This window comes from Strix uralensis, chromosome 7 (genome assembly GCF_047716275.1).
Source record: "Strix uralensis isolate ZFMK-TIS-50842 chromosome 7, bStrUra1, whole genome shotgun sequence".
Taxonomy (NCBI): domain Eukaryota; kingdom Metazoa; phylum Chordata; class Aves; order Strigiformes; family Strigidae; genus Strix; species Strix uralensis.
Window position 1 is genome coordinate 21,467,396 of NC_133978.1, and position 26,258 is coordinate 21,493,653.

The 26,258-nt window shown below is 42.4% G+C and overlaps 1 protein-coding gene across 1 annotated transcript in view; it reads right to left on the bottom strand.

The window, feature by feature from the left end:
* Nucleotides 1-528: 528 nt before the first annotated feature.
* ALOX5 (arachidonate 5-lipoxygenase) overlaps nt 529-26,258 on the bottom strand; it is a 34,383-nt gene continuing 8,653 nt past the window's right edge. Inside the window, exons 3-14 of the mRNA XM_074874814.1 lie at nt 24,603-24,684; nt 22,941-23,063; nt 17,629-17,735; nt 14,551-14,723; nt 13,692-13,838; nt 13,393-13,596; nt 13,076-13,162; nt 11,171-11,349; nt 8,334-8,455; nt 5,947-6,047; nt 3,111-3,281; nt 529-1,858 (exon numbers count right to left, since the gene is read on the bottom strand). Of these exons, the coding sequence (XP_074730915.1) occupies nt 1,679-1,858; nt 3,111-3,281; nt 5,947-6,047; nt 8,334-8,455; nt 11,171-11,349; nt 13,076-13,162; nt 13,393-13,596; nt 13,692-13,838; nt 14,551-14,723; nt 17,629-17,735; nt 22,941-23,063; nt 24,603-24,684 (1,676 nt within the window). The 3' untranslated portion in view covers nt 529-1,678. The remainder of the gene's footprint in view (nt 1,859-3,110; nt 3,282-5,946; nt 6,048-8,333; nt 8,456-11,170; nt 11,350-13,075; nt 13,163-13,392; nt 13,597-13,691; nt 13,839-14,550; nt 14,724-17,628; nt 17,736-22,940; nt 23,064-24,602; nt 24,685-26,258) is intronic.

Consider the following 26,258-nt stretch of genomic DNA (forward strand, 5'->3'; position numbering starts at 1 on the left):
CGCTGTACACAAGGGGAAGGACAAGAGCTCTTGGATATATTGCGTCAGTTTGTTGCATTTTTTGCCTTTTGCATGTAAGTTGTGCCTTTTTTTCTTTTTTTGGTGGCTCTCATGTTATGGTTTCCGATCCCCTGGTCCTGTTCCAGTGTTGCTACCCAACTGCATGCCTCAGCTCCTACAGTTATCACTTCTCATGGGTTGCAGTAAAAGGAAGATGCACAAGTCTTAAATGTACTTCCTCAATAACAGGAAGTGGTCTTACCTTCTACATTTTTGCTGAAAATCTTTAGCTGGGGGTAGAAAAAGGGAATAAGTCTGCTGTAAAGAGTCTAAAATCAGCTTCCATGCCTGTGTTTCATTTGAAACAGAAAGAACGTATATTTTGGTAGTACCCTTTTCCAAATCATGCATGAATGATAGCAGGAACTTCATTTCTCTACACAGCATTGTGCTTATTCTTACAAGGTTTTCAAGACATAAAGCATTAGATATTGAGTTAAGAAATAAAAGCTCGATGTTCAGTTTTGTTTCATTAGCACAAGAAGCTTTCTTATTTATTGAGAAAACACACTGCAGGCTGGTGAAGCTATTACAGGGAAAAATAAAGCAAAATTGTTATTAACAAAACTACTACTCTTCAATTTCCCAAACTTAATTTTTGCTCTCATTATCTCAGTGACCTTCTCAACTTTAACCAAAGCCCAAGTACTTGAACCTAATCACCTCTAAACAAAACAGACAAAATTCAGATGTTTCTAACTAAGGTGGAACATGCCAATTATGCTTAATTGGCCAATGGAAAAATTCCACTTAGAACCAATTAACCCTTCTCCACAACTTTTATCTTTATACAAAGTAGCCTGTTCATCCCCCACAAAGCAGAAGAAACTGCTCACAGCCTGAGCAATGACACAGGAATCAAGCATAAGCACTGCTAGGGTCTGTACTTGTTGCCATTGTGCTAAACAAAACATTTGTCCATACATATGAATGACATCAAACTCTGCTGGCAGAGACTAAAACAAACCTTCCTAGTTTTATGTCGAAAATATATAGGTTTATGTAGGTACAAAATTTTAATCTCCTATGAATCAGGCTATCTCATTTCACATGAACTCGGTAAGAAAGTGATAAAACCCCATCAGCTATGATAAGAAAATGTCCTGCTTCTACTTTCATCCGGATTAGGACATTCACAGGTGTAGCGAAAATACTCAACCTTTGTTTTAATCAGATTAAAAACAATGCATAAACTTTAAAGATGACGTTTTTATAAGTCACCAGTGTCACCTATTAAAAATAGGAAGGATTTTAAAGATGTGACTTGCTTATTGCTCACGATACTATTTTCATTGAATAAGTGAATCTGTGATTATATTGTTTTGACCAGGAGTGAGAAAGCTAACAGAAACATGGATATTGATTCTAAGATCAATTAAAAAATCTTGGAAAAATAAACCTGCAACAAATTTGACCTAGAGGGTTGTCAACTAGACTTTGTCTGCAAGATCAGTCATAATCAAATTTGTTTTGAAAGTCCAAACAGACTATGGGTCAGCTCTGATGGAGAGGGTGGGTTTTTTACTTTATCCATTTCTGGAAGTTCATTGAAAAGAAGCATATGTAACAGGAAAGCATCATTAGCTTTACACGCCTCCAAACTCTCCTGGGTATCTGCTCAAACAGCAACACTGTTGGGAATGCGATCTGGGGAAAGGTAGTAGTAAGGAAGCTTTTTGTTCTTGTTGCGCTCAGTGATGGTGTTGACAATCTCATCCAAATTCTTGCGGAATTTTGCCATAGCCTCTTTCACCGGCTTCTCCACGAAGTGTTCGTCTGGGTACATGCCCAGAAACAGCTAATTGAAAAACACCAAGAAATCATGCTTTGAGAAAGCAAAGGCTATTCTGTTTCAGTATTATGCCACCCAGCAAAACACCCAGAGCCTCACAAATGCTACTGTTAAAATAGTACTATTAGTAGTTAAGCTAGCCTACATTGGCACTTCCAATGAAAGATGCTGTGCCATCCCCCCTTCACCTCTGGCTGCTTCTTTCCATCCCTACATCCTTCTGTAGTGCTGGTTCAGGTGCCTATGTGGCACCTCCTCCACCTTCGGGGAGCTGATCCACCGAAAAATAAGCACTTTTATTCAGGCTAGTGGTCAGCCAGATCAGCTTTCCAAGCCAGATCTCTGACTGGCCACTCAAACATTTGTGCTCATAAAGAAAAGGACAGCACAGGAGGGGAATGAACAGCCAGGGATGAAAAAGGAAGACAACTACTTTCAGTGACAGTGAAAGTTTCTGTTGACTTAAAACTGTCCTTCAAAGTTCAACCTGACAGTTGCTTTAGTAAGCTTGGACTTTAAGGGCACCCTGGATACCTCATTGCCAATATGCATAATGGCATATTACCAGCTTTAGGTAACTATTTCCCATGATACTACCCTTACTACTAGCTTCTCAGGTGAAATCTGCTTTCTTCTTGAAGAGCAAACTCATCTGAAGTACCCTCTGTCCATCATCTTCCATTTAAGGATTTCAAAACACATCCTCCTGACACAGCCATTGGGTGAGACAACCAAGTGCCTACAATCTCATTTTACATAAGGTAAATGGCTATAGACCTTGCTTGCAGAACCTCCTGTAGGCTTGTATTGTTTACACTCCACATCAGCCAGGCACAAGTCACAGCTGTAGTGCACGTGGCACTGGGGCAGACTTTCCAAAAGGACAGGACACTGGGACACAGTGGGGCTGTACCTTCACCAGCACTGCTGGGGCAAGGAGTGGAGAAAACCCTTGTGCCTCTGCAGCCCTCTTTCCCCCACACCAGCATCCTTACTCAGCAACACCATTCTTGAGTTTAGAAACTTTCATTTTGACTGAAACACAGCCTCAGAGTAAAAATACGACTCTCACTGAGAGCTGGCTTGCACCTGGCAGAACAAGGGCAAAGCCACACCACTGATATATCTCCACAGAAAGGCAAATGTGGCTGAGACAAGCACAGGGCAGCACTACAATCTCATGAGTCCATGTGGTCTTGCCATGGCCCTTGCTGTCTTGCTTACATCTCCACCACCTAGAGAAGGGAGGCTGACTTACTTCATTGTCCTGGAATTGGCTCAAGGCCCAGACAGCTCCAAGATGCCAACAAGAACGTCCCCTGTCTGGCAGACTCTCCACAATTTGCTCGATGGTGACTGTCCCCTTTTCTGTCGGAGGAGGGCAGCGCATTGTTGGTGGGGCATTGGGAATCCAGGAACACCAGTCATACTGCACAACAAAGCAAGAGAGCACAGTGAAAAGCCACAGTGGCTGATATTTAGGAACACTGCGAAGAAAATCAGGAGTCTTAACACCAGGGAGTTTGGTTCTGTAATATGAGCCTCTCAGAAAGAGAAGATACTAACTAAAGGATAGACAGATGCTCTAGAGAAGGACTGAAGTAGACAAGGAAGTCCCTATCGTCTTTCTCAGGATCTCACAAGGGAGAGTTGGGTTGTCTAAATGGGAGTAGTTATTCTGCTAACCACAGGCCTGTGCCACACAGCCCAGATTCACCAGCCAGGCTAAGGACGTACCTATTTTATTTAACAAAGATCTCTTCTGATAATCCGAGGCAACCTCTGGTAAAAAACCTATAATTGATAAAATCTCCTCTTCTCCAGTTTCTCTTTTCTGCAAAATTTGCTCTAAGAACATGCCCACAGTACTGTGGTCAGGCACTAAGAAAGGCAAAGGATGCTGGTGCACTGTGGAATATGGCATGTGGATGTGGCCATGGTGAATGCCAGACTGGGAACTCAGAATCACTTCTGGCCTGCTTCAGTGTTGTAGCATGGTGATGTCTCATTTTGCCTCAGATATGACCCTGAGTTTTGCTGCCATATGAGACGTTGCACTTACCATAACTCTTTCTTTTCCAAGCATTTTTTCATTATCTTCATACATATCCCCTGTCCTGCCTAACAGAAAGGTCTACTTCAGCTGTGTGCCATGCTTACACTGTGCTCAGTCTGCTCTCTCCAGTGCATAGCCATCTCCTCCTACCATCAGCTTTCTCCCTCTGTCATTTTTTTCCCATGGCTGAAGACCCTTTTGCTGATGAGCTGAATATCCTCTACATGCTAAATTCCCCCTCTCATTCTCTGAAGGCTTTCTGCTAAACCCTAATAGCCTGGGCAATATTAAGAGATGGTTTCTTAGTGGTACTTGAACAGACAGGATTTCCTGAGGGGGAGGTTGAGAGATGTCTCAATCACTTGTAATGACAGGTTAGAAGTGAACAGAAGTTCCTGGTCATACATATGGCACAGTAATAGTGTGGGTTCATTCGACACCTGGCTCTAGATCTGCTCCAAGGCTCCTGAGCTGCAGGGGTGGACAGGAGGGTCAACATGGAGAGTGATGTGGGATGTGTTTGGGAATAATCATCATAGCAAAGATAGTCTCCCTGTTTATCTGTGAGATCATCCATGATCTCAAAGATCAGCCAGAACTTGTGCCAAAAAAATAAAAGCTCATAGAATCAGAATATCTCAAGTTGGAAGAGACCCCTAAGGATCATCTAGTTTAACTCCCTGCTCCTTGCAGGATTACCTAAAACTAAACCATATGACTAAGAGCATTGTCCAGATGCTCCTTGATCTCTGACAGGCTTGGCATCCTGACCACTTCCCTGGGAATCCTGTTCCAGTGACTGAACACCCACTCAGTGAAGCAGCTCTGTGTAATACAGACTGACAAAGAGATTTGCTTCTAGCTGTGAAGTCTGCTTTCCAAAATGCCTGATGTTGGAAGAAACAGCATTTGAAAGGCAGGCAGTTACTATAGTTTCAGGGTAGATATGTCAGTAAAAGCAGGCAGGGATAACACAGGCTATCGGTATGTGACACATTAAACATCATAAATGAAGGTCAAAGTTGCCAGTTGGCTTGCAAACTCAAGAAATGACCAGCAATGCCTTTTTCATGCATTGGGAACATTAAGCATATCGGTGCTTTTGAAAACTTGACCATACATGACCAAAGCCTAGGTCCTCAGAGACGTACTGCTTCAAATTTTTATGTATGTCAGTGGGAGTTACATATCTAGGTATCACTGAAGATATGGACTCCTGTCCCACTGACTTCCATGAGACTACCTTGTAGAGGCTTGTCTGTGCTGCTGCAGGAAGCAGACGTGCAAGGCAGCATTCAACTTGTTAACTCAGGACCCTCAGTAAATGCTCCACTAGGCCAGCTAGATTGCTGTACTGCTGGGACCGAGCTGTCGGAAATAGCCTGCTGCACCAACTCAAAGTCAGAAGGTGTCTGCAGCTACACGAACTGCAGTCAGAGTCCTGAGCTGTGCTGCACGTTCCCTAAGCCACATCTGAAAATGGGATGTATGCTGCTTCAGCACAGGCACACTGCCAAATTAGCGCAGCTTACAACAGCAACCCATGGTAGTCACCCATGCACACACTCACAGCAAATGCAAAGTAAAGCCACTTAGCATAACTCATTACATTTCATTGCAGAATGTGCCACAGACTACCAGCACGTATCATATCCAGGCAGTTCATGTGATGTCTGGAAAGCATGGTAGCTAGACTGTGCACCTGAACACTTCAGCATTTCTGAGAGGGGTCTTAGCAACCCATTTAAATGCTTAAGAAAACCTGTTCCCCACAATAAAATCATTAAAACTAAAATATACAAGTTAGAACCCCTGAATTTGAGCTTTGGTACATACTTAGGACTCAAAACGCCTTTCTTAGCTTCCAAAATACTTCTGTTTCCACAGGCTTCGTGGGGATTTTCAGATGGCTCTGCAGTTATTTTGACCAGAAAGAGTAATGTAATGTCTGTACATCTACTAAAAAACATTTCTCAGACCTTGCCCTGGTAGATGCACCTCCCAGCCCAGAAAGAACAGACTTCCCAGAAATTCCTACCTGACCAAAATTCACAGCTGCATGCTGGGCTGATGTGGTGAATATTATCACTGTGAGATATTCTGCTAGCTTCTCTCGTGTTCTGATTGTCTTAGGAAACCCTAAACAAGGGAGAAGAAAAGCTTAAGTAACCCAGCTATGAAGTAACCCAGTTACTTGGTAGTAATCAGTTACTCAAAAGGCATGAGTTAGAGGACTGTGCAGCAGTTGCTGAAAAGCAGGGCATTCTCTTTCTGAATCTTGCTGTGTGCTCTAACAGGAGCTACTCAACCTCTCTTTGTCTTGGCTGTCCAGCCATAAAAACAGAGTGATCCTGCCTTACCTCATAGAGGTTTGTGAGGCATCACCACTGTTTGCAAAGTATGTGGCGTTTCTTAAGGGAAAGGCAAAGTATAATTACACCTTTAAAAAATACTGTATCCCTGTCCTCTCACCCTACCTACCCTGCAGCAATAAACCCAGAGAGTCCACAGGGCAGGGGCCTAGGATGCTCCCTTTTTCTTCAGTTTGCAGTGCAAGCAGGGAAGGTTCATGCCAAGGAGCAAATGACCATGTGCTTGTATTTATAATAGTCCGAGGCTCAGCAATCAAGTGCACTGTGAGAAAGAGTGCAGGGAGAGCTTATTTGCTGAAATGGGAAGTGAGGAAATGAGAACTTCTGAAAGAGAAGGAACAAAATGAGGAAAAGAAATAGTTGCATCAAGCTGTCTCTGAAGGGAACATCATCAAATTGAGCTATACAAAGAAAGAAGGGGATAGTCAGGGACTAGGGACATATTTTGCTACCAAAGCACCCCCAAGCCTGTACCTCTCCTATCCCCACTACATGACAGTCCTGTGCTTACTCCCTGTCCCAGCCCAATGTGACCACAGGTCCCAGAATACCTAGAAACTTGTCAGCATCCTGGTGCGAGCTGCCTCTGCTCAGGCTGTCTGTGCCAGCTGCTTCACATCTCCAACAACAACCTGATGCAGATATGAACTCAACCTGAGAGGGGAAAGAGGCACGTAGTAGTTTTGGCCAGCCACCAAGCCCAAAGAGGAGAGGATGTACCATCTCCTCTTGTGTACTGCTATCCTATGCACACTGCGCTTATCTTTAAAGGGACTTGGCATGCTCCCAGTCAGAGCAGCCCTTCTGGAGCAGGAACAGAGTCTGGAGGGGGAGACCTGGGTGCAACAGTCTCCCCCATTTATCCTCCTTCCATTCTTTACAGACCCAGTCAAGTACCCCTCCTCTCTGACCCAGCCCTTGCAGTGGCAGCAGTGCAGACAGGGATGCTGCAGGCCTTGGAGGTTTCCCACCTGTAGCGGCAGTCCTGCCACCAGTGGTAGCATCCCACCCCAGCTGTAGCCCTGGAAACGCTCAGTACTTGTCCCATATCAAGATGCTTAGGTCAAGCATGAAGTTCCTATGAGCAGTCCATATCTAAGCTTTTCCTAAGAGACAACTAGACAAACAAAAATGATAGCAATTAGGTGTCTCCCAATCCTTTGCTTGTCCAGGCAGGTAGAGCCCAGGAGGCTGTTATACATCAGCACATATTGGTAATGAGTGGAAACATCACAGTTTTGCCTCTAAGTCTCACACACAAACGTGTGCATGCAGTGCCAAAGCCATCTGCTCCAGACCACTGGCCAACAAGGTATTTCCAGATGTAAATCAGTCAGGACAGTATGAAGAATACCCACCCACCTGTATAAATTCCTGAAAATCTTTTGGACAAAATGTGAGTGGAAGAAAAAAACACATTTAGGGAAAGCCAGGAGCATGTTAACTCAGGTGGGAGAATAGAGCCATGTTATGGGTGAGAGTTCCCACAGCCAAGTAGCGCTTTGCAAGGAATGAGAGGCAGTGAGAGGAGATAGAGCAAAGGAAAATATTTCTTGGAAAGAATTAGGAGTATCTTCTCTTGAAGAAAGAAAAACAGCTCAATGATGACACAGATACTGAACAAACGCAAAGTCCAGCAAGTCATTCCTGGGGAGGTTCTTACTTGTTCTTATTTGGTGCAAGGTTTGGATGAGAGGATTCAAGGGGGTCTTGCTGCTCCTTGTGGTTTCTATTAGCCTGCCTGGTGGTTCCAACAGCATATACAGATAGCCCCTCCCCTAATGCTTAAAGCATAAGCAGACAAGATCAAAGGACCAATCCCCAGTGTACAGAGAGATTACACGAGTTGCCCAAGCTCATGGTGACAAGCTGTGGCAAAGGAAGGAGCTGTCTCCTGAGGGAGGGCTTGATCCAGGGTCTCACCCATAAAACTGAGCATCTTTTGGCCAAGAAGGGAGAGGGTATCCAACAGTTCAAGGCATGCTGTGTGGGCAGCATTGCTGTCAACAGGGACTCAACACATTGCAGACCTAGCTGGGCCATCACACCTTACCTGAGGCCTTCACGCCTCTCATCCCATAGACGTAAATGTCTTTGACAAAGGCCTGGAGCTCCACATCCTCACACACCACCTCGTCGCTCTCATAGTAGATGTGAATCACATCCTCTGCAAAACTGCAGACACAGGAACAAATGAACAAGACAAAATGAAAAGGAGAAAGCAAGCCTGCCATTCCCTGAAGACCTTCTACTGATCTTGTAGAGGAGGCAGATGCTGTAGGGCGGAAAGAGAGAAGGGAAGAGTAGGTGTCAACACCCTCCTACCTCCTTCCCACAAGCAGTGGGAATGCACAGAGGTAACTTTGATTCATTTCTGACTGCATCACTTGCTCCCCCAACAAAAAGATGCCAGACTGCACCACATCCCCTGAACAGTCCTGTGTGCTTTATTCTCTTATTTGAGGTTTTATTCTTGCCCAGACCTCTGTCATCACATCTGCATCCTTTTCTTCACTTAATACAGACTTCCTCTGGCATAGCCACATGGTTCTTACACTGGGAACAGGGTTTCCCAAACTGTGATACCAGCGCCATCCCCTGTACGTGCAATACTCCAAAGCTGCTCCTGAATACCATTCACATAGTTAATCCCCTCCTACCGCACATCCTTTTCACAAAACCCAAGTGTCACACTCCAAAGTGGGGGTGGCCCAGGAAGCTTCTCTTGGTGAGAAGAGGTCTAGAGTTTTTTCCTACATCCACTGCATACAGTAGACACCTCCTCCCTGTTCAGTTCCTCTTTTCAAAATCCCTCTTTCTGTAAAAGCCTCCCAGGCTAATCCACATCAGGAAGAAGGGCTCTTAAAACACTAAGGTAAAAGAAATAGTTCTGAAAGTAGTAAAAATGCATAAGCCTGATTTCCTGAAGATTTGCATTTCATGACTGAATATGACTGGTTAACAGCTATGCTGAGATATTCTGTTAGATCTGCAGGTACCTGTAATCTCTTGTTAAGTATTTTGATAACAAACCATAGGGTGAAACATTTGACTGTGGAAAATGGCTGATGGGATTAAGAATTGTTATCCAATACAGATTTCTCCCCTAATAAACTATAAATTTATCGCGATTTGGAGACCTTTACAAGTCTGTCAATCTGGTTTCTATTAGCCAACCAAGTCAAGAGTTGTTACTGAGGCAAACAAACAACTGCATAAACACCAAGAGTTTAAGTAATTCTGGCTTCCAGAGGAAGCCAAAGAAAAAGAAAAATCCTACAACATGCAGAGATAAAGCTGCCCTGCATAAGCTCTGCCTCCACTACCTGGCACATATGCAAACACATACAGAAGGTAATCCTTCTCTTACACAATAGCAGTATTTTCGATCACCATCCATGCAAATATAAATTAGTATATGAAGCATGAACGAGGCCTTTTGGGTTGGAATATTTTTGGGTTGGGATATCTATCTGTGGTTAGATCAGAAATAAGAAGCTGAGTATTAGAGAAGGGGTTTAAAAATTAGCCATGTCAGCCTCATTGTTTCTATAGGGACAACCTTTTCAGCTTTCTTATGTCTAGGCCATCTACTACAGGTGAAGCAGTGCTGGGGATAGAAGTTATTTCATCAAAAGAGTGGAAAACCACATCCCTGCAGAGTGTAGGAGACTAGACACATGCATGACCGTGGGTTCATGGGTCAGGATATCACACAGTCAAAAGGGTACTGCCCACACCATTTATAAACCAAATTATTCACTTAAGAAGAATCTTTCAGCCAAGTTTGAGGCAGTGGAACACCTTCCTCCAACTAGGTTAACACCCACAAACGGTCAAACTAAATTGACTAAGTACTATCTGGTATTTGAAAAGGCATGTCTCAATCAGCAAAGAAAACACAGGAAAGAGAAGAAGGACAAAAAGTGGACTACATCAAGAAAACAACCACAGAAAAGTTATAACTTCCTTTACTCTCAAATGGGCACTAACAATTGCAGGAAATATTACAAGATAACCCCTTGCCAAAACACAGAGAAAACACAGGACACAAAGATGTACCCAACACTTCAAACATTATACTTGTATTATAAACCCCCTACTTTATGTACACAAAAGATCTGATTTTTAATAAACATGCTTTTCAAAAGCCATGTGACCAGAAACAGCTGCATATTTAGCAAGCAACTTATGCCATGCAAAAATATGTTGTTTGTTAAATGAAATGCCACTGTAGAATAAAAAACATAATGAATCATTCCATTCTGAGTTTTTTCCATTCCATTCAGTATTTCATATCTGAAAAGAAGTCACATTTGTGAGGTCGAGCAGTCTTGCAGTACCTCTCCTGACTCAGAATTGCTGCCCTTCCTGACAAAACTTGGACCTTGCAATTTTAAGTCATTTTAAGAAAGGTTTTGCTTGAATCAGTTAATGCCTAATTTACTGTGTTTCAAAACACAACTCTCATGCAAGCCAAGCTTACATTTCCACTCTACAAGGACCCTGACAAGATCACGTGGCTGGCTCAGAGAGCTGAGTACTCTCTTAGTAAAAAAAAAAGAAAGTTAATTAAATTCCCATTGCAGGACTAAATTTCAATTCACTAAACTCCACAAAATCCTATAGGAGAGTACATACTTGTAAAGGGGTCTCTGAAATACAGAATGCAGGTCTAAAAAAAGCAGGAATTACCAGTCTTTCAAGGGTGTGTGCTTGACTATATATTTTTCCTCAGATGAGATATGTGGAATGGATCGCCATGTGACTAAACAGCCCAGGTGATGTTCACAAGGCTGTGACGAAGAGCAAAGTGAGCAGAGAGAAAACGAAGCTGTGTCTCTGTGACAGTGACTTTATTATCTACAGTCTAGAACTATGGTCTCTTACCTCTTTATAGCCTCCCATACTTTAATGCCGTCATCCCGGTAATAGTAGTAGGGGATATCTTCTTTGCTGTCCATTCCTTTAGCTTTGATCTCCTCAGGGAAGCAGAGTGAGCTATAAGTCAGATCCTTCATTGCTTTCTGCACCATTTGTACATGTCCTCCTCCACCTGTAGCATTTGCCTGCAGGAAGAATGGCAAGACAGGAACAGTAGGAGATTATGTTCACTTTGTGTTGAGACTGGCTTTCCAAATCTGCAGGAGATGATATTCAAAATGCTGGTGAATCTGTTTTTCAAGGACAAAACCACATCTCCACACAAACAAGTACAAAACTGCAGAGGTCTACTGCAACTGTGAATTTTGACTTCAGAGATTTCACACCTCTCCCATGAATCACTGTTAATATCCACATTTTCTCTATAGGTACAGCACCAGCTTTTAATGGAATACAGTAATAAAGTACAGCAACATTGAAGTATCGAACCCAAAGCACTTTTTGCCAGCCCTATGCTCCAGAACCAGCGTGTGTGTGAAGGCAGGCAGCCAGGAGTGTGTTAGAACAGGGCTATTGCTAAACTACCCACTGCTGCTACAGAGTGGTTTAGGAGAAAGTGTTTAGGGATGCAAGCTACTATTAGCCACCCTGGAATTTAAGCCAGGAGATCAATCTCACTGGGTGGCTACTGATGAGGATTAGCCAGGTTTTCAGTATATGTTACATTTGGAAAACACAGTGTGTCCACAACAAACAGCACTGCAAAACTCTTTAGATAATCACTGCACAAAACTCCCAAGTGTTGCTTTTCTAGCACATAATGCTAGTATTGTAGCAGTAGTCATCTTACACTTACTGTCTTCTGGTTGATTGTTCATCTATATTGGAACCAACAAAATCTGGAACTCCAGGATTCCTGCTGGCAGGTCTTAGCTACACACTCATCCCACATGCACGGGATATGGACATTATGCTTCTGTTCAAAGGGATGGGAGTGCCTGCCAGGTCTCCACAGTCAGCAGTAAAGTACAGAATACAGGAAAGGTGCCTGGATTTAACCTCTCGCTTCTCCTTGGTTGAAAAATTCTGGAGCATGGAAGCTATTTTTGGTCTGGTGCCAGGGGTGTAAGGGGGACAGAGTTGTCCTGAAACACTTGTCTCCCTCTTTGGAAAGACTTCTGAAACCTCTCCAAACTTCCCATTTGATGATAGTGTGTTGTCACAGAGACTGCTGCTGTCAACCTGTTGCTGTTCCTAGCTGCAACATGCCATTTCTGGGGGAGCCAAGGGAGGAAGAGCTGGGAACATGTTAAATACCAGTGCAGTCAGATATTTGACCTAAGAGCGGCACTGCAGTCCATGATATACAGCTGTTTCACCGACTCAGATGAAGCTGAGTTTTAATCCTAGCAGATCTGCTGTTTATGGCAATTCAAGAAGACAGGCTGGAATCTACACCCACTATTTGTGGGCTTAGAAATCTATCTTATCTACATGTCCTTCTCTGATGCAAATTTCCTTTTGCAATCACAAATTCTTCTGCTCATCACCCTGGCCCAAGTACTTAAAAGATATTGGGGACTTAACTGTGTGCATACATGTGCAGGGATGCATGTGCATATTATGTTACCTCACACTCCTAGACTCATACCCCAAAGTCACACCATCTATGTGTGAGAGATACTGACTCACTACTGACATTGGCCAGTTCTGAATTGGCTACTTAGAGGTAAAAGATAACATTTTTAGCACAACAAGGCACCACTTCTGTGTGCCAGTTCCTCAGGTGATATTAGTTATGTTTGCTCTTTAGTAGAAAGGTCAAGAAACAAGGCAATATGTGATGGTTGAAGGATAAAAACACATACAGAACCATGAAGAATAATGAAGATTTGCAAAGATTTGACTTACCTTGTCAAAAAGGCCACATTCACAGATAAGCTGTTCTCGGGCTTTGGTATTGATGGCTATTGTGAACCGCATGTGTGGCACCAAGAGCTGCGAAATGGGACAAACAATGAAAGAAGGCAAATTCTCTGACTGAATTCAGTGGCACCCAGGTGTAACGTTTGAAGTCCTGGAAGTCCTGGTGGCTTAGCTGTACGTTGCCTTTCAGGGCAGCCAGCCGAACTATCTCAGCTGAGCTATCACCAGGACTTCCTTTTGGTTTCTCAAACTAATGTGACAATCTTCCTGACACACATACCTCCCTTCATGTAAGAACCAACCTTGAAGAGGGGGTGTACAGCAGGCAGCTGCCGGAACATAGCTATGCTGAACACCTCTGAGACTAAGTGTGTCCGTAAGAGATGGGTCACTGTCTGGTGGATGTGGAAATCAGAAGAGCGAACCCAAATTTTAGCTAGCAGCCAGTCATATGAGGCATCTGAAGGAAGGAATATGGGATTGTCTGGCCCAGGCTTTTGACCAAGCTAGAAGATATAAAAACAATATGAAACTCCAAGTCATTCATGTTTAAGATGAGACAAGCAATGTGTCCCTTTAAAGACCCTGATAGTAAGCCCACCTGGATTGCAATGGGTACAATTTTATTCTCCAGATTCTTATACAACAGACAAATGGGTGCAGCCAAGTACTGTATTGTGCACGGGTCTGTTTTATTGGCATCCACACCATCCAGCAGCTCATAGTCCACAATGAAAATGTTTCCTTGCTGGGGGAAAAAAAAAAAACCAAAAAAACATGATGTGTTTTAACGGAGTGCAAGCAGCAAGGCTCAGAACAGAGGTCAGGAAGTCTTGGCCAGAGGCTGGCTTATGCCCCGTGGTTATGAGCGAGCGGCCACTGGCCCACCCTTGCTGATGGTGGCTCAGGGATGATGACATTGAGATAGCAGGCACCTTTACACAAACTACCTGACTTGTGTCTGCTGAGTCTGATAGTGAGTGGCATTCATGCAGTGACAGTAAGATGCAAACAAGTTTCATACTGACAGCTGGAGAGACCCCTGTGCTCATCGTACAAACAAAAGCAAGGCACCACCCTTGCCAACCCTTCTGCAGCATGTTAGTTTAACTCTGTGGGTGACAACAGGGTAAGACCCTACCAGGAAAGGGAGAGGCACTTTTCCCCTTCGAGGCAGTTGGTCAATCCCTAACTTTTCAGAGGAAACCACTGAAAAAGGGCCCTTCACCTCCTGGTGACATCTCTTTAAACTGGACCTGGAGAAAGGCACAGCCTGCAGTTCCAGGATAGCAGGAGAAAACAGTCGACAGAAGTGTTGCCAGTCTGCAGAGACAACCAGTTTATCCATGACCAACCATACAGCCTGAAGAAAGATGTGGCTGAAGGCCGTTATAACAGGGTTTGGAGGTTAGAGGATATGAGAAGGAACAGATGGAGGCCACCCTGACTTGGAGACATACCTTCACTTCCTCCTCCAGGGTCAGGTTCCTCTCCAGACTGCATTCTACCATATCCATAGTCACAGGCAACTTCTTGGGTATCTCTGTGCATCTCCGAATCAGTACAGGATTGCATCCATTCAGGAACTGGTAGCCAAACATAAAATCTTCCTTCCAGTGCTGCATCACATATTCTAAAGGAAAAAAAAGCCTGCAGCATTAGTATCTCCACTGCATCAATATCCTACTGCAGTGTAGGATTCCTCCTTTCCTCCCCACCTTTTGCTATACTGCATGGCAACTTTGACTAAAAAAAGTAGCAAGAAAAGGATTCAAAAGGTGTCACAGACTTTTAAGAAAAATCACTTAAGTTAAATGGACAATATAATATTTGCTTTTCTCTTTGAGAAGAATTAAATTGATAATAATTTGTTTCTCCATGTACAGAAGCAATGGGGAGTAAAATATTCCTTTTCAGGTCTTCCATGATATTTTTAAATCTCACTCTTCAAATTCTCAGGGTATGCAGTACAGACAGATGAGTCCAAAAAAGATGGCACAGGCAGGAGAAGGAAAATACAGAGCAACGTGGGTAGGGAAAGAACAGCAGTGATTGGAGCAGTTCTCTTAGTAGCTGGAGCTGGGGGAGGGATACCTTGGGGAAGGGTTTTGACTTTGACTCAGTAGAAGTGCTCATGCATTGTTTTGCTTGTTTAACATTTTTTTTCCTCTGTTTATTTTTCAATTGCTAATATAAACTCAGATTAACATCACTTCTTAACAAAATGCTAGTCTTGGGTACTCCATCTCTTTACTATTACATATGTAGTACTACTGGATGTTTTCCACAATTGCAGTGTTGTGTTTCATAATGTCATGTCGCCTCTTCAGCCTACAAGTTCAGAGTCAGAAAAAACATGATTACTGTGAAAAATCTCACTGGTGTCTTCAGGAGAAAAATGAAGCAAGTAAAGTTTTCCACTACTGCCTATTTTCAGACAAGGCAGAACTTTTTTGGAAAGCAATTAATTTTTCTACAAAGGGTGAAAGGATGAAAAAGATAGGCCTGAAGGAATGCAGTGATAATTAAAATAAAAAGTATTAAAACTCACAGTGCTTTCTAACAGAGCGAAAAAAAGTTAAGTTTACTTAAAGTTGACATTTCCATCATCTCTGTCAATTGCATAATGAGTCTGGAGCTGTATCTGAAGTCTATACCAAGCAAAAAAATGACTCATCAGCTTGGACAGAAACTGCATGACTGAAAAATGCCTTGAACTATTAGCCCTGTTTCTGTCAATACGCAGATTCAGAGTTGCATTAACATAACTGAGACCAATGCTTAACATTTAAAACTCACAGAATTGGGTCTTTCCTCATGAGTATTGAAATGTTATTAATGAAATTAATGGTAGATCATATCTAATTCTCGTGTTAAAAGTACTTTAGGAAGCAATCTTATTAAATGTAACAAATTGCTGTAATTAGTTTTTAATAGCTCTGGCCACCTTGTGTGCTTTACTTTATACCCAAGACCACAGAAATTACTCTTCTTTCTGTTAACTGGTCCTTAAGCAGCCTGAAGAGGAGCAAAACTTCAGAGCAGGAGGGAAAAGTATTTTCCTTTGCAGAGTCTGAACAGGCTATTCATATACATTTGAGGAGCCACATGCTAACAAATTTATTGTATGTGTAGCTATTATATCCAATAATACAGTAAAATAATGTAACCATGGGTGGTAGTAGAAGGCTGGGTATGGCTCACAAATCAAAGGCTTCCCAGACCTGCTTTACAGAAATGACACCATGAATTTCAAAACCCATGTCTGTCTGCAATTCTTTTTACTGGGTTTCAAGTAACTGCTAAGATTTCCACACTGAAGAGGGTTAAAGAGGTATTTTGACTTTGATATGTTAATACTACATCAATGGATTTTTTACAGTATGAAAGATACTGCAGAAACTGAATGGCCCTGAATACAAGAGTGAAACTCACACTTTTAGAGAGGGATTTTTGTCTTCTAGTAAGATGTGAGTATGAAATGGCAAGCACAGCAGGACATTTAATGAAGTATGCACAACTAATTCTGACACATTTTTGAAAAGAGATGGCATTTTGGATAAATGCCACAAGCCTTTTCAGGCCTACTTCACGCTAATTTCCAGTAAGAACCATGGTTCCTCAGGTTGTGGTCTGATGGCCCATCCTGGCTGCAGCAGGACCAGCTGAAGAAGTTACAGCTCCCAGGTCATTCCCAGATCTTTGCAATCCATCCCCAGATCTGTTGGCCTAACAGCACAAGCTTTTGTGCCTGAAATTAGTTCTGTCAAAATGATCCCTGTTGGGAAAAATTTACCACTGAAAAGCATTTGAGCTGTCCCATGTCATTGACACAAATGGCCCACAAGAACTGATTGAGGGGAGCTACACGTGAGGTTATGACAGCAGAACTGAGGCAGTGACACCCTCCCCGTGTTGGGACAGAGTAGGGAAGGTGGGACTGTTAGCAGCAGTGCAACCAGGACTGAGCACATGGCTGGGATGTTAGGCAACAGCCTTTGATGTAGTCTGTGTAAGAGGCAAGAGGGGTCACCCTTGTACTTGCCTTTAGCGGAGAACATTTCCAAAAGTGCCTCTTTGAAGATTTTCTATGTATTTAGATGGCTGAAGTGGGACATACACAATCAAACTTTCAAAGCCAGTTAATATGCTCTGAAAAGCACTCCCACTAAGCTATCTCTAAGTTTAGATGCAAAATACTTATGAAAATTTGTCCTATGGGACTTGCACATATCTGAAAATACATTTCTAAAAGCCAAAAGGGGCTTTGATGCCCAACTGCCCTGGCCTCCAGTATAGCTCAGGACACTAAGATCACCAAGCAATTCCCAGTAATTTTAGTTTGTAAGAGATCATAGCTTCACTTTTTGGTCTTGCAGGCTGCTGGTGTGATCAGCAGCCCAAGATTACAGTTTATTTGTGAAAAACCATGGGAAAGCAGAAGTGCGGGTCAGCCACTTCAATCCTAATCGGATATGTACAAGACAACTGATTAGTCATTCTACAATGCAAACATGAGCAAATACTAATAAACCCACCGGAGATTGTGTTGCTGATTCTGACAAAAATCCTCTCAAAATCTGCGAAATCACTCCAGGAGGACTGGAACATGTGCATGAAACGGTTGACATAAAGATTCTCCATCCTAAATGAAACAAAATATCTCTGAAAAAAATAATCTCCAGCTTCCTCAATACTCTTCCCCATTCTTTTCCACTCTTTTATATACCTACACACAACAAATTTTTCAGTGGTTGAATGTGAGTTTGGACATCGTACAGAATTAAATTTGCTGGCTGTACCTTTACACACAAGCCTGAAAGGCATCTCAAGGGGCCAATCCCTGCTATTGCATTTAGTGAACTCCATTCTAGAGTTGTTCTTGTTAGTCTACAATGGCAGTGCTTTAAGACCTATGTCATATAAAAACTATAGTCAGAAAAACTAGTACTTCACACATCATCAGTAGTTAGCATCAGCTGAGAGCACTAAGATCATTATTAGCACCAGTTCAGAAATGGGTATGGCAACACAAAGAGATGGAGTGATCTGCACAAAGTCAGAACAAACGCAACCCAGGATCCGCCCAGCCAGTATTCCTAAACAGAGAACAGCTCCTGTAAGCAGATATGTGACCAAGGCCAGACTGGATCCCTACAGCGTGAAGTCTGAGTCTTTGACAACTTGAGTTGCTAGTTAAACTTGATGCTCATCTCTAACCTCAGGAACCAAGTCACTTGGTTGCAAACATCACATAAACATGGGGGGCTGGGAGCCAGAAACATCTGACCTAAAGTGCTAATTCAGCAAAGTACTCTCTACAACACAGTCAAGCACATTCACCTTGTAGGAGACTACAAGTCCTAAATTGTTACATAAATGCTAAACTGTTGTTACTAACTAGAAATAATTTCTTTTGACTAAAACACAAATAATGAATTTGAAAAACAAAGTTACTTTCCACTAACACTTCAAATGCACGAAGAAAAGCACACAGATCACACAAAGGCAAGCATGGCAGATAATGGAGTAAAGAAAAGTCACAGTGTTGCAGGAAATCCTCCCAAACAGAATCTGAGGGAGGAAGAATCCCAGGAGGGTGGATTTATAATCAGCAAACTTAGACTGAGGCACCTTAAAAAGAACTGGATTAGAAGTGGTGAAGAGGACCAAAAGCCTGGAAAACCAGCAAGAGGTAATCTGGAGGAGGGTTCTGGACCAGCATGACCATAACCCAAACAAAGGTGCTGCTTCTGCACTGAGCCCAGATGGAGTTCATGTAGAATGGATTGTTTCTACTGCTGCAGAGAGCAGTCAAGGTTAAGAGGTGCCTGGAGGCATGTTAGGAAGTAAAACTCAGACAACTGTCTAGCCTGGAGCAGGAGATGACCTCTCTAGAGGTCTCTTCACACCTAACAGGGACACAGAATGATCATACAAGGATCAAAAGGAGGGTAACTACGGGGTAGGACTTTCTAGATAGACATCAGGTGTCTGAATCACAGATGAACTTCAAGAGAAAGCATAACCATGACTAGAAGTTTAAATGATTTTAAACAGTGTATCTCAATAGCTTGAGAGAAGTTACTTGAGACTTTGAGTCTCATTTGAGAGTTTCCACTACAGGTCCTTAGAGCCTCTGCCCTTCTTCAGAACTGCTCTGAGATTAGGAAACACTGGACACATGAACCAGTATGTACTGCTCCTCTCCTGCCCAGGGTGCCCTTCCTACCTGGGGCTATTAGCTTGATCAAACCAAGCAGCAGGCACAGCACCTGCGATCTAGTCACAAACCTGCTGTGGTTTGACCTGCCGAATGCCAGGCATACATTCATTCTCGGATGTTTCAAAGATTACTTTTTAAAGGAAGCAGTCTTTCACATTTCCTATCTTGGAACAAACCTCCAAAGGACTTAGGAAATAAAAACCTTCTTTTCCCCAAGAAATCAAGTACTTCTCAGATGTCTCTGGCACATACTAGAAATCACAGCAAGGGAAAAATGGCAGAGCTGCTTGTAGAACTTCATCTGCCCAAATGCAACAGTGGTCCAAAATAGTTACACAAGCCTGCATTTCTGGCACAGAATCCAGGGCGAGAGTTTCCATTTGCTAGATAGTGTAGGTCACATCACTTTACAGGATTATTCCCAACTACACATGATTAATTCTGTAAATTTACAGAATTATCCACACCTAACAGCATCTAAAGATCCAACCTTGCAACAGAAGGAATCTCTGAGACATATCTCCCTCTTTCTAAATTCAGTTTTGCATGTCCCAAGCAAAAGGACTTTCCCCTCCCATCTTCCACTACTTCCTAAGTTTCATATAACTCTCACAGATCTCACATTTTTCCTTAAATGTGATCCCTGCCCACTGCTACACCTTGCAACTCTACACCTGCCCTTGGATTTCCAAACACACCTCCCTGTCTTCCTTACTACTTCACTCAAACTGAAGGAAGACCCCATGCCTTCCCCCATGTATCTACACTCCATTCATGCAGACAGCAGTCCCAGGCTCCCAAAGCACAAGGTAGCTAGATAACAGCTATCAAACTCATTCTCCAAAGCTTTTCACAGTTCACCCAACCAAAAGCGTGGGTCTAGATTTTCAGTCAAATGTGCCAGGCAAAAAGCACTGCTGTTCCTTGGAAAAGTCTTTTTTTCTGTCATACCAGTTCTCCAGAACAGCTGGCTATCTGTAATAAAGTTTCAGGTTCCTACTTCATGGGGAGGTGCCCTTATAGCCAATGACAAAAATAGATGTCCCCGCACTCTGCTGAATTGTTTGCAAGTTTCACTTGGCTGTGACTCAGGATCCCTAGCAATATGCTACAGACTGGCAGGATGGGATTGCTAGAGGGGGAGTGTAGCCTCCAAACTGGTTATGTCTATTAATGGCAAATCGGTCACCTCTGGCTTTCAGATGCTGTTGCTCCTGCATCGCTCAGATCTCCTAAATGAGCTGGTAAACAGCTGTTTTGCACTGACTAACACCATGCTACAAGCAATAGCTCCTGGAAAACACAGGATTTGTAAAAGTTTGGAATACCATGCCATTGCTAGGGTAACAAGAGAAGATCTCAATGACCTTGCATGGGGTTTGTATATTTTCACACCTCTCCTCTTCCCTAAAAGGAGTTATTCCTTGCCTTTTCTAAGCTAGACTATTTCCTGAAGCTGGGCCAAGAGAAGAGCTGCACAGTGTTTGCTTTCTTCCCTTGCTTGGAATCTCTTCTTGGTTTTTCCACAGGTTTATTCACAACACAAAAACTATTATGAGTTTTTACCTTTTTCAGGATGGCCTCACTCCTGGCTCTGTTTCATGGTGAACAGACTGTACTGTTGTCCCACCTGACTGAATCTCAGAGCACTTCACAGATATGCATGGGGTCTCCTCCCAGTACTTTCTGGGAGGTAAAGAAAATGAAATTATCAAATTTGATAAATTCAAATTGATAATTTAACTTCTCAGTTTGCACACAGAGGGAAGATAAACTAAGAATTAGAGACTAGCTGTGGTAATCTGACATTGTATTAAATTCTTGAGATCAAGAATGATCTCTTCTGGCCTTATAAAAAAAAGATTTGCCTTTTAAACAACATTATGTAAACTTTCACTGTTTTCTTGGCTTATTTTTCTTGCTTTTTTAAAAAAATATTTATTTTCCCAAAGAACTATTTCTGATGGCCATTACTGAGTTCATTATGTGCTGACTAAAAGGCCTTTCCAGGCCTGGGTTTTAATACACGTTGGTGGAAGAAAAACATCAGAGTCTAGGGTTTTCCAAGGGTCTAAGGTCAAGGCCCCAGATTCTTTAAAACTTCTTAAAGCTTTAAGAATCCACTGAATACTAAAGAACTGCTTGAGGAGTAAGGTATTTCATGAGTTAAGAAGGGACCTCAACTTCTGGCTCATGTTAAAGATAAGAGATTTGGTTCTTCAGAAGTCTAAACATATAAAGTTGAGGCAATACATGTGCCATTGGGTAAGCGTGTGGGGCAGGAAGCATCTGTCTATCTTTTGTACCATTAATCTAACTCCTTGTGGACCCCACAGCCACTTCTCTGGTATAACAGCTAATATTGCTTTAAAAAAGCTACAAGAGCACCCACTCTACAGCCTGTTCCATCATTCTCCTAACATCCTAGTTTGCAAAAGATGATAGAAAGTTAGAGACCCCTGGTCTTGAAAGCTATTCAGCTGCCTTATTCCAATAACCTCTGAAAGATCCAGGTCCACCCAGCCATATATGCTCAGAAACACACCCATCACCCTGTTCATACCTGCTGGAGGTTTATTCTGCTAAAAAAAAAAAAATGTTGACGTTACAAAGCATCATTCCATTGTGAGAAACAGATCCTAGTGTGGGAGAGAGAGGAGGGAAAAATATACAGCAGAGCTAATACAGCCAGAAAAACCATGTGTTCTTTGAAGCTTCCAATTTTCCAAATTAGAAAACAAGCAGGTAGATTCTCTTGGAACAAGCCGTGGGATTTGACTCTGTGTTGGTAGTGAAATTCAGCTGCATAAATGTAACACCAAGAACGCTCTGATATGTAAGGTTTTAGTCACTGTCGGTTCCCCAGATGGACTCAGATAAGCACTCAGTATTCACTCTTATTAGAAGCTGAAAGTTTCTCAGTATGGCTATTAAACTCCCTAGCTCTTACCAACCTGTGCTTGATGACATAATCTCTGTCTGATCACCCAAATAACGGGAGGAACACTTTTCCGAAATATCAATAGACCAGCATATTAACAGAATCACAGATGTAGAAATTGTGGACGATCTTGGACCAGTCTTGTCTCATGTCAGACTATCCCACCATCTGTTAGTATGTGACTTTTTTGCCCCAAGCAGATTACACTCAGATGTGTTTAACTGAAGAGCTGCTCAGAAAAGCTTTTCTTCAGCAGGATCCCAAGGGCACATTGATACCATCTTCTTTTGGTATGTGACTGGAAGGCTTAATTATTGCAATCAGGGGACAGAAGCATCTCTAGGGGGCGACTCTGAGAACTAAGTCAAAAACCTAAGGTATCAGGTGACAATAGTCCTTCTTCCTATGCTTTTCACCAGTGCCTCCTCCATCCATCTCCAGTCAAAACAATATCTAATGAGAATGCAGAGGCTCAGTCAGTTACCAGCATTAAAAGCTTAAAACATTGATATTTAAAAAAAAAAAAAAATCCCTTCAATTCTTTCCTACTTTGTTTGACTGCAGATCCAGCTGGAAGAAAAGAATCCAATTTTAAGATTTCAATGAAACCTAAAAGATGATCAGATCCCTACCCTGCCCCAAAAGAGATTTTGCAAAACTCCTGATGTTCCACAAGCACTTACGCTTTAGAGTAGTTCAGAATGAAGTCAACTCCTTTCTCATTGTCAAACTGGATGTCACGAGGAAGATCACTGTGAGAATGGGCATCAATGCTCAGGGGAAAGCCTGGATGCCACTCCTTCCAGCTGAGAAACAAGACAGGTTGGATTAACCATATAACCTTACCAGCATGAGAGCTGTATCATTCCCTTACCTACACTGCTTCTGTGACTCAACTATATAAAGTGCAGCAGATCCATTTGGGCCAAAAATAGTGACTTATACCGTACCAATACATATCAGTTCCCTACAGAATCCTGAAGTACAACAGAAGGCATCTACTTGGCCACCTACCTTCACAAAATTTGAAGTAACTTAATAACTGTGATATTTCCAAATACTTGTCACATTTGGTTGAAACTGGCCACAGCTTCAAATGTATTGGGAGAGGAAGGGACAGAGAGACAGAGAGCTGCCCAATGCACACTCATTTTTGGGGCTACATTTTTGCAGAACTGAGATACAGCAGCTAAAAGTACTCAGACACGTATTTAGGTTCCTTCAAAAAGCAACTCTCAGAGATGCAGATAGTCTTGATTCAGCTCATCAGAAAAGCCTTACCTGCTAATGGTCATGGCACACATTGTCTGCCATGTATGTTCTTGTGCTGTGCCCCATTTTTACTTCAAAACAAAAGAAGGCGATTTGTAAAGAATATTGTTTCAGTGGTATTTCCCAACTGCCTGCCACACACAGACTGCATTGCGTGTTATCAGTTATGTTTCTGAATTGTAAATAGCTATTTTCCTGGAATTACAAATGGTTTTGCCTTCCTCTTTGCATATGTAAATAAAATTTTGTGCCACACCTCTTTTTGAACTATAATTTCCTCTGCTCTATCTCCCATAATCTTTAAGCAAGATCCTTTCTTAGTCAAATGATATCAACAACACATACACCAAGCCGCAATCCATTACTTCTAAATGGACCATCTGTCCTTCTGATCCTTACTCTCATGATAAGGAGATGCAAGTGCAAGAAACTTTTGTTATTTTAACAGAGAGTACGTCTCCAAGAAAAGGAAATGTCTAATGCCTTCTGGAGTTCCCTATTGATAAAAGATAGCATTTTCCCATTGTGACCTTGATTAGAAAAAATGTCTGTGACAGTGTAAAAGTGGGTATCACAACTGTGTTCTGATAGCACATTCCAGTCCACTCAAGCAGGGCTAGATCTTCCACTGCACCCCAGTGCAGAAGACAACTAAAATTAGCTTGCTGAAGCAGCCAAAAAGCTCCAGTAAGAGCTGACATGTTCAGATCATGTTTCAAAACTGGAGTATTGCTTGAGAAGGCAAATGAAATCTGCCTTCAGATCCTCCTTGAAAGAACAACTGTGTGTCAGAGGGCCCACTCAGAGACTGTACCACTGAATTCCCACTTACGCCTTCCAGATAGGCTTATCTGGGATTCAACTATCTCATAATGCCACCTGCACCAGGATGATCATCACTTACAGTGAATTCCATCTAAGTAAAAAACATATATGGCCAACATGGTAACTTATGCTTTCTCTTATCCAGGAGTCCAGTAATTAAAGCAATATGATAACCTGAACATACTCTGCCAAACTCTGACCTGATGAGAACAGGCCCTAGACCTTCTGGGGAGCTATGGAAAACTCACCGGTACATTTTCTGACGGGTCTCAAGCTCTTTGCGTCTGTGCTGTTTGAGAATCTGGGTCTTGTCATCCCGGGGGAGCTTTGCTGTGGAACAGGGGAAAGAGACAGGGTTATGAGGTTCCTCTACCTACCACTGCCCAGGAGAAGGACAGAAGAGTTCCCAAACTTTCAAAGTCTGATCTATACCTTTACAATGTTTCTGTGGGAAATACTTACACGATCCATTTTAGTACCTTGAGTAGAAACACAGGTCCCTAGAGAAACTGTGGAAGAAGATAAGCTCCTAACTGTGTACCTCCAAGGGACAATTAGCTCAAGCTAGGAACATCTGTCTCAACTGTATATAAAAACTGGGTTCCTAGTGTAGACACTTGCTGTACATATCTAGTGTTAAATGGTCTGGACAGGGTCATGGGAATTAATTTTACATTTCAGTATCTAAGGGAATTTTCATCAATAAGCGAAATCACAACATTGTTCCATCTAATCTTCTCTGCTAAAAGACATCTCCAGGAAACCTCCTATCTTCTCTCCTTGAGTGGTGCTCTCCCCTGTCAGCTTGAAGCAGTAATTGTATCTTCTTGTCATGAGAACAGAAAGAAAAACCAGTGAGGCTTATTTTCCAGAGAGCTTGCTCTTATGACCGTGTATTCACTATATCATTAAATAACACAGAGACTTCCTTAGTGATCAGAGAAAGGGCAAAGTACGTGACTCACTTTACATACACAAATGGTAAGGCAGATAAAGCCAGCAGGAGTGTCATGGAAATAGTTGTTTGTGGTTTGGAGTTAGAAATATCAGAGGTAATACAACTGATAATATACATGGCTAAAGGTTTCCAGCTGGTTTTGTTCAAGTTACCAATAGGACTTCACTCGCTTTTGATCTTTACCTCACCATACTCTGAAAGCCATGCAAAGCTGCTTTCCATGGAAGTGTAACAGTTGTTATAAATCAAATTATGAAAAATGGAAAGTCCCTCTGGAGACCAAAAATAAATAGACACATAGTTGTGATTATAGGACAAAAGGCTTCAAATGCAAAATTCCTCAGCCAAGAGTAGCCAAAAACTTAATGGGAAGATAAACATTTATTTCCTACCACCTCATACATTGTTTCAGCTGTTTTCAGGCAGTGATGCTGTAGACCACTAGAGCAGCCAACTTACCCTAGGAAGCACAGAGAGGAACAAGCAAACATCAGTGAAAAACATCTGCCCCAACCCTGATCACAGCACGGAGGTAGTCAGAGACAGTTAAAACACAAGTTTCAGGTCCAACAGGCCACTCTGAACAGAGCACAGAAGTGCTGTAACACTTTTGTCAGTTAGTCACCACTACTGGCAGCAGTCATATCCATCTCACCCTGCCTTCTGGACTTGATAGCATGCAAAGAGAAGGGGTGAAAAGTGAAGCTGCTGTTTCAAGTCAGTCGTTGTACCTGCTGAGCAGCCTACGCTGTGATTTTATTTCACTTTCAAGAAAACAAGACAATCTACAGGCAATTAATCATGGGCCACTTAGGGGCTTAGTATGAAACAAAGATGGGACAGTAATTCTAATTAAATCAAAAGGGCTTCCAGCAATGGAGATGTGGAGCAGGCAAAAATATGGCATTAGGGTCAGCCTTCAAATTCAAGACCAGTGTAAAAAGCC